Here is a 9,102-nt window from a genome sequence, read left to right on the forward strand (position 1 = left end):
TCGTGCTCAGCAAATGTTTGCTGACCACTTGAAGGGGCCCCGTGTCCGCCCTGCTCTTCCCAGGCAGCCACAAATGATGACATGCCTCCCAGAGCCCAGGTCTCCCTGTCTGGGCCTTGGAAACCGTCCTCATCCCTGTGGGACTATGGGGACAGCACACGAGGCCACCACCAGAATACCCATCGCAACTCTAACGGGTGGCGGGCCTCCAGGGGAGAAGGCAGCTCCCGGCCCTGTGGCTGTCCCGGACGGGGCTGGCAGGACAGACAGGCACCCGCCCCCTAGGATGAGGCTGCTGCCCCGGCCCAGCGGCCTCCAGGGCTCCTCTGCGGACACCGTGAACAGGCCTGAGGGTGCCACCAACTCCACAGCCACAGCCGAGCTCCCTTCTGTGGACTTCCATTCCCAGACTCACTCTATTTGGAACCTAGAACATTCTAGAACAGTGACAGCAGATGGAGGCTTAGATGAGTTAGGCATTTGCAACACCTGGGTCTGTGCACAGGGCTGCTGGTTGACAAGGGCCTTTGGGAGAAAGACCACTATGAGCAGAGAAGAAGGGTCTGGAATGTTCCAGGGGGCCATCCAGAATGGTGGTCACTGCCTGAAATCACACTAGGACCAGCTTGCCAGGATCCAGGAGGAGGGCTGGAGGCAGGAAGGCTGGGCGTGAGCCTGTGGGGCCTGGAGTAGGCTGGGGGCAGGTCCTGGATGCACTGGCCCTGTGGCCTTGGTCTAGTCCCCTCCGCTCCAGAGGCACTGTCCTGGGTGAGTAGCATCCTCCCCAAATTCACATCCACTTGGAACCTCAGCATGTGACCTTCTTTGGAAACACGGTCTTGGCAGATGAGATTAGTAAAGATGAGATCATGCCAATTAGGGCGGGCTGTAAATCCAGTGACCGGGGTCCTTATAAGAAGTGGGGTCCACCAGAGACAGACAGACAGACACGCGCAAGGAAAAGCCCACGTGAGGACGGAGGCCAGCCCAGGCCTGTGGCAGCCACCACAGGCAGGAGACAGGCCAGGAGTGGATTCTCTCAGAGCCTCAGAAGGAACCAACCCCACTGACACCTTGATCTCACACCGCTGGTCTCTGGGAAAATCACTTCTGTCACAGCTCATCTGTCCCCAGGAAACAGACTTCCCATCGGTGCAGAGGGCCTGGGGGTGAGGGCTGGCCTGCAGTGGGCACAAGAGGCCGGAGAGGTAGGCCCTGCGTGGCCGGAAGGACTCAGAAGACAGGAAACCCTTCCAGAGGTCCCCAAGTCTGTGCTCTTGTGAAGTGGGGATGTGGGGATACACACAGGACGTCTGCAGTCCTGAGTAACTTAGGCTATAGCCTGCCACGCACGGACGAAGCTTACCCTGTGCACAGCTTGGCTGGCTCTCAAACTTGCCAAATCTGAAATGTTCAAGTGAAGGGAATCATTCATACAGGTGATGAACACGGGAAGACAAATTACGTTTAGCTGTGAATGTTTCTAATTTGTGTGTCAGGATGGAGCTTCGAGCAGCATGTTCCGGGACCCGGCATCTCCCGTGAGCACCCAGTTTTGAGATCCAAGAAGCAAGTCACATCCCGGCAGGGTGGAGCGGGGAGGGCCGGACGGCCTCCTGCCCTGACTCTCATGGCCTGGCGCCAGGTGCCGACAAGCAAGTATGCGGCCAGACGCCACGCGGTCGAATCACTGGGCCTCCACTGCTGCTTCGCTGGGCAAGTGCTCCCTGCTGAACTCGCGGCCTGGCCCCTGAGGCCTTGCGCAGCCTTTGCGTGGAGCACCGTCCCCGCCCCTTCTCACGGGCCCCACGTACACTGACAAGGTGGCTGTGAGCTGTCACCCAAACAGCTCCATGCTTGTGCACCTCGGGCTGGCTCAGGGGACCCCCCGCCCCACTCTGCCCCAGGGTCGCTCGGAGGAAAGCCCATCCTGCCCGCTGACCCCACTCCACAGACAAGCTTTCCCGCGCTAAGGGCTAGAGGTCATCCTCCTCTCTTCTGGGCGCCCTCAGCCTTCACCCACACTTCTGACATGGCTTCTAGCACTTTCTACCAGTACCATCACTGCTTTGTTTTCTCCAAGATGAATACAGCTCCCCGAGTGACTGTCTCAATTACCCATTCTTCTGACACTCCTTCCCTCTCTCCATCTCTCTGTGTCTCTGCGTCTCTGTCTCTCAGGCCAGAGGCGGGTCAGGGTTTTCACCCCCACAGCTCATCATCTCCTCCAGCTGTCTGCTTCCGTGACGCCCATCCCACCCCGTCCGAGACCACTCCCAAGCTCCAGGGGAGACAGGTCTGACTCTGATGTGTTGTTCTGTATTCTGCAGGCTCCCAGACGGTGTGGTCACCTGTGAGCCCCTCCTGCCAAGACCCTCAGCGACTGTCCAAGGTGATGGGCCAGGCCTCAGGAGGGAATAGGGGTCCCCACACTCATTGTTGATGTCCGGGGTCACCCAACAGTGACATGGCAGACCCTGTCAGCTCGTTGGGCACATGTCCTCTGCCCACCCAGGGTCACAGCTCCCAGCAAAGGTCACAGTTCCCACCCTGGGGTCACTTCTCACCAAAAGTCACAGTTCCCACCAGGGGTCGCAGTTGCCACCAGAAGTCAGGGTTCCCACCAGAGGTCAGGGTTCCCACCAGGGGTCACACTTCCCACCAGAGATCACAAATCCCACCAGAGATCACAGTTCCCACCAGGTGTCACAGTTCCCACCCTGGGGTCACAGTTCTCATCAGAGATTACAGTTCCCACCAGGAGTCATGGTTCCCATCAGAGGTCATGGTTCTCACCAGGGGTCACATTTCCAACCCTCGGTCACAATGCCCACCTGGGGTGACAGTTCCCACCAGAGGCCATGGTTTGCATCCAGGAGTCACAGTTCTCACCCAAGATGTCATGGTTCCCAGCCAGGGTTACAGTTTCTGGGCAGCACCTGGCTTCCCACCTCAAGGCATGAGTCACACCACCTGAGCACCTCTCTGGTCACAAGGAAACCAGGCGCCTGGACCAACCCTCGGCTCACACTGGGGGAGATGTCGGACAAGCAGCCAGCCTCGGGGAGGACACTGCAGAAATGCATTCTCCATGTTAGAGAGTCCCAGCGACCCGAGCGCCGCTGTCTGTGGCGGTTACCCATGCATCAGCGCCCTCCACAGCTTCCTCCCCACGTCCATGTTCTCTCCCCACGTAGTCTGGGATCACCTCCTCAATAAACCCTTGGCACCCGAATCTTCACGTCAGGGTCTGCTTCCAGGGACCCAGTGGAGGCAACACCATTCCTAAGAGCCATGACGAAACCTCAGATACGCATGGCCACACTGTGCCCACGGCCCCCAAACAAGCTCTGAGCAGGGCATCCACGACCTGCCCACCCAGGATGAAGGACCACAGAGCTCCACGGGCTTCTGAAAAGACCACCTCCCAGCCCCCACCCCTTCCCACAGAGCCTACAGGTGCTCAGAACATTCTAGAGACACCTGAATCCTCACCCCCTCAACAGGTCTAGGGAGGCAGCTGCTCTCGGCGCTGAGTGCCTCTCCCCTTGGCCAGCCCCTCCCTCTGAACCTGGATAGCAGGTGGGGTAGGTTACGTGGGAGGTGAGACCTGCCATCCATCCTACAGCATCGGGATGAAGTGTGAGCGAGCAGCCGGCGCTGAGCACATGGTACGGCTTGTACCCCCGAGCCTGCCGTGACAGCCGTGGTCACTGCCCGAGGGACCCCAGGAGCCAACCACCTGCTGAGCCCAGAATTCTTGTTCTAAGTCACAAGCGTGGGGGCAGGCTGTTAATCAGTTGGAGACATAACCCAGACCCTGGCTCGGTTTTGGTGGGACCCGAAACAAGCCCCGCTAACCTCCGTGCTGGAAGCAAAGGTGGACGGGGGTCAGGAGGGTCTCCCAGGGTGCTGCTCGGGTTGTGAGAATCTGGCCACTCGTCTGCATGCGGGGCCAATTTGATCCAAAATTTCAAGCCAAAAGAGCAAAGGCGAGGCTCAGAGTGGGTGCTCTCTCCCTCCAGCAGCCTGTGAGCTAACGAAGGCTGTCAGGGCCCATCTGCCTCCCTGAGCACCACAGTGTCATTCCCTCTCTTCCTACCGCCTATTAGCCTGGGGACTGCAGGCCTCCCCCTCCTCAGGACGGTTGGAGATGACCTACAATCACAAACAAGGCAAAAGAACAGGCTGAATAAGATAACATATAAATGTATAAATGCAGGGCAGCTGAAACAAGACGAGAAATCCGTAACCTCATGTACTGGGTCGGAAAGTGTGCCCCCCTAATCCATGCCCATCCTGAGCCTCAGAGGGTGACCTTCTTTAGAAATGGGGTCTTTGAAGGTGAAATTAGCTGTCACAGTGAGGTCATACTGGAGCAGGGCGGGTCCTAAATCCAGGGATCAGCGTTCTTTTCTCTTTTGGTGTTTCAAGTCTGTATTCACATGCTAGTTAGTCCACACACCGTGGAGGACTGGTTTCAGTGATTCTCACACACAGGCCCAGTGCTCACAAGTGCCCTCCTGAGGGCCCATCCCCCATCTAGCCCACCCCCGCCCACCTGCCGGCTGGTCAGTGTTCCCATGTGAAGCCGCGTGCTGAGGCCGGCTACGGGCCAAGATGGCCGGACCAGCAGAAGCCACAGGAGGCAGGGAGGAGCCTCCTCTCGAAGGTCAGAGGCAGCACGACCCTGTCAATACCCTGATTTCAGACATCGGCCTGATTTCAGAACTGTGGTTGGAGTCATCCCCATTTGTGGTCATTTGCCCCTGCCAGCCCAGGGAACCAACCCACCATGTGGACGAGGAGGGAGCTGGGGGGGCCAGGCCGGCCGCCGTGTCTGGCTGGGCAGGCCAGGACGTGCGGCCCCGAGCGACGAGCCACCCACGGACACCCCGTCACCAATACTCACTTGTGGTGCTTCCAGACATCTGAATGATGCACTTGGAGTCTCGGCTCATCTCCCGGGAATTAAAGGGGCGGACGCGTACCGCCACCTTCACGGAGGCCCCAGCCATCTCTCCGGGCTTTGTGGGTCACCCTTAGCAGTGTTGGGAGCCCGAGTGAGCTCGGAGACACCTTGAGAAAAAGGGAGACATGAATTAGAAACAATATCCAGAAAGGCAGAACAGCTACTTCTGGTTGGTGACCGAAACCTCTCCCTTCCAAAATCCCACTAAGGGACACCTGCATGCAGTGCTAATCCACAGGGACGAGGGACTGGAGAGGGCGGCTACAGACGAGAAACACCACAACTCTTGGACAAGATAGCCGACAGGACGAGTGCAGCCTGGCTTAGCAAGTCCGGGAAATCTGGAGCCCAACAAGAAACAAGGCAATCCACTCAGTGGGACCCAGAAAGACTCTCAGTGCCTCTGAAGGCTGGCTTCCGGCGGGGGGGGGTGGGGGGGGGACCAAAAACGGGTGTTGGTGGAAAGCCAGCATTAAACCTGCTATGGGTTGAATTATGTCCCCTCAAAATCTCTGTGTTGAAGTCTTAAACCCAAGGACCTCAGAATGTGACCTTATTTGGAGACGGGGTCCTTGCAGATGTGACTGATGAAGATGAGGTCACACGGGAGTCAGGTGAGCCCCGAACTCAATATGGAGTCCTTACAAAAGAGAACAATTAGACAGAGACACACAAGGAGAGCATCACACGAAGACAAAGGCAGAGATCGGGGCGATGCTTCTACAAGCCAAAGAACGGCTAAGGTGGACAGCAGACAAAGCCCAGAACATGGCAGCAGAAGGAACCAGCCCTATTCACACCTCATCTCGGACTTCTAGCTTCCAGACCGGGAGATAATATGTCTCTGTTCTCTAGGCCACCAGTCTGCAGAACTGCAGACTCGTGAAGACCCCCAGGCCCCCACCCTCCCCCTGCAGACATCCAGGGCCCGGACCTCCCCCACCACCAGGCAGGAGAGAGTGAGCCCTGCCCAGCCTGGGGGCCCACGGCCTGGAAGAGAGCGGGCATGGAGCACCTGATGAAGGGAGGGGGTTGAGGTACACCCAAGAAGCCTAGCCCTGGGACCCCTGTGCGTGGACCTCCCCAGCCAAGAACCTGGGGAGACCTGCCAGGACCACACCCTCCAGCAAGAAATAACAGAAGCTAAAACCACCAGGAAAGGAACATGGCAGCACGAAACAGTGCGGGGAAGAGAAGGAAAGTATTTTCTAAATTCCTTGTAATTAATGTTCTCAGAAAGAAAAGTTGCTATGCCCACGAATGGGTGGAGAATGCTATTTTTAAAAGGATCATTTAATGAATAAGAGAGTTCTTCGAAATTAAAAATATGAAAACACAAACTTTAAAAGTAAACCTAAAGGCTGGAATTAAGTAATTTTCCAGGAAAGGGGAGAGATAAGACTTGAGGATCAGTGAAAAGGAGCCACTGAGAGAGAACTCGAGAAAACCTCCCAGGACTGCCAGTTGCGAGTCTCCAAACTCAAAGCACCCACCACCCACCCCGCCGGCCGGAGAAAGTCACACACCAAGCAAACTGTGACATGTCAGCACTTGAGGGCTAACGGGAAGATTCTGTAAGCTTCCAGAGAGAACGACAGACCACAGACGGTAGAGAATGGGAATGGCATGGGCATGTCTCACACGGACATCAGACAATGATAAAGAAACACATCCAAACTGCTGAGCAGTGGGGATGGTGTGGGGGGGCGGCGATCTCTGCGGGAGCGTCAGGGACGGCAGGGGTGGGGGGTCTCTGCTGGAGCGTGGGGGATGGCGGGGGGTCTCTGCTGGAGTGTGGGGGATGGCGGGGGTCTCTGCTGGAGCATTGGGGACAGTGGGGGTGTCTGCTGGAGCGATGCTACGGAACAGCTGAACCTTTACATTAGATACAAACAGACACTGGACAGATCTCCGTGTGAGCAGACGGGCATGAGCAGGGGGCCAACACCAGAAGCAAATGCAGGGAGGGCTGAGCAGGAGTCGTCCCTCCAGGAGCCTCCTGGCCCATCGCCTTGGGCGCTACATGTACATGCACTACCTGGTGAAAATTTTAGGAACTAAAAGGACAAAAAGCAGGAGAGAAACTGCTGCTGGAGCCCAGCGCTGCCCGGGGCAGAGGTTCTGCAGCTGTGACCCCCCGGCCCGGCCACCGGGCACCGTGAAAAATGAGTGGGATGCCAAAGCCACCAGGCCTGCTCTGGGACAGCCTTGGTGAGCATGAAGCTGACCTTCACATCCCTTGGAAGGTCAGCTTCACACTCACACCAAGAACACAGCTCCCCAAGGACGTAGGCCCCGGGGGGCCCATGCCCACTCAACAGGGCTGTCCCTGGGCCCTGGAAGTTCACAGGCCAGAAGTGTGTGAACAGAGCAGCATGTGCAGCAAGATTCGGGTGAGACGGGAGGGTGGAAGGAGGTGGGTTGGCTTCCCTGTGGGAGCATCTGGGCTGAGGACGTGGGGTCGCAGGGGGAACAACAGGGTTGCGCTTGTTGGGGGGTGCACATGACACCTCATCCCTGCGCATTCCCCCACCTGCCCTACGTGCCCAGACCAATGCACCCGGAGGGGACCCTGGAACAGGGGCAGGTGGGGGCGGGCAGCCCTCTCTCCAAGCAGGCCTTGGATTGCAGCGAGGGACCAGAGGGCTTCACCCAGTACACCAGACTGCAGTCAACTCCCCGTGTGCCACGATCGGAGTGGGGTGTGTGGAAGGGAAGCAGCCTGGGGGACCCTGGGGAGGCCTGGGAGGAGGGAGGCACGGCACAGGGCCACCCCGGGCTCCCAGGCAAGGCTGAGCGTCCCTGTGGGCAGGAGTGCAGTAACAGGCACTGGGGGACAGTCTCACGGTGCTGGGGCACGCAGAGCCTCCGGCCCCACCAGGAACCACAAAGGTACAGAAAAATCTTGTTTTCGCTAAAGCTAGAGCTGCTGAAGACCTGATGACACACGGGTGAGTCTCCCAAGGCGGAGGCCGAGCCGCCCGCCCTGCAGGGGGCTGACAGGTCGGCACGACACCACCCCAGACATGGCCCCAGACACAGCCCTTCTCCTTCTGACTCTGGGCCGATGCTCTGTGGCTGCTCTGAGGCTGGCAGCTGGGGTCTGCGGAGGCACACAGGTCCCTGCAGGGCCAGAGTCTGGCCTTGCCTTCCCAGGGAAGCTTCTAGGGGGTCCCAGGAACAGAACCACCTTCAAGCGTCTGTTTCCACAGAAAAATGCTGCCAAATGTGTCTCTGAGGCACGGCCTCTTCAGAGCCCCCGGGGCCCTGCGGTCTCCTAGCCCCCGGCAGGGCGCCAGAGCAAGGCCCTGCCCCGACGCAGAGGCCCAGGATGAAGAGGGCCGGGCAGCCCCGCGCTGGGGGCCATGCAAGGGTGAGGTCAGCGGAAGTCACAGAGCTACCCTCTGACTCACACTCCTAAGCCCCAGCCCAGCCCACCTGGCCAGGGACCTGGTGGGGGCACTGTCCTCCATTCCCGTATGGGAATGAGCAGTAGTGTAGGCTCTCACCAGCAGCGGGGAGAGCCGTCATGGGATGGAGATTCTCTGTCTGTAAGCATGACCCTGACATAGCCTGGGCCTTTAAATCATCAACATGTCAAGGGTGTTATAAAACAGAACACGGTTCCAGAATGTCCTCCCGTACCCTACATCCTGGGGCTCTCCCTGGCAGCCAGAACCAGCAATAGTATGGTCTCCAAATTAGCAGGGAAGGAAATGGTTCACTCAGCAAATCCATACAATGGGGCAGGCAGTCCTAAGCAAGGGGACAGAACTCTGCATTTCAGTACCACTTCCCACAGCTCCTAACTCATGCTGCAGGCACCCGGGGCATTCCTGACACTGCATCTAAGTCACGTGGAGGAGGTGCAAGCCGGGGACCAGAAGACTCAGTCCCGATCCTGCTATGTGACTTAACCCCTGGGCCTCGGTTCACCCATCTGTGAAATAACAGGATTGAAGTGGATGACCCCAAAGAGATTCCACGTCTCAGGGCCCGGGATCCTGAGGAAAGCTAGCAAAAACTCCCTGCAGAATTTCAGTGCTTCTCTGGCCACTCTGAAAGGTCCTTCCCACAGGCCACTGATGGGCTGCCAGCCTGACACTGCAGCTGGCCACCCAAGGGGGGCT

At 58.2% G+C, this 9,102-nt stretch overlaps 1 protein-coding gene across 7 annotated transcripts in view; it reads right to left on the reverse strand.

Moving 5' to 3' along the window:
• KIF1A (kinesin family member 1A) overlaps window positions 1-5,060 on the reverse strand; it is a 70,189-nt gene extending 65,129 nt beyond the window's left edge. For all 7 annotated transcript variants that reach the window (XM_045867300.3, XM_045867301.2, XM_045867289.2 and 4 more), the window contains exon 1: window positions 4,913-5,060. In XM_045867300.3, coding sequence (XP_045723256.1) covers window positions 4,913-5,018 — 106 coding nt within the window. In that variant the 5' untranslated portion in view covers window positions 5,019-5,060. The remainder of the gene's footprint in view (window positions 1-4,912) is intronic.
• Between the last annotated feature and the right edge of the window lie 4,042 nt (window positions 5,061-9,102).

The sequence above is a fragment of the Mirounga angustirostris genome, unplaced genomic scaffold (assembly GCF_029215605.1).
Source record: "Mirounga angustirostris isolate CCGP_5_RB_7025 unplaced genomic scaffold, mMirAng1.0.hap1 SCAF_3, whole genome shotgun sequence".
Lineage (NCBI taxonomy): Eukaryota > Metazoa > Chordata > Mammalia > Carnivora > Phocidae > Mirounga > Mirounga angustirostris.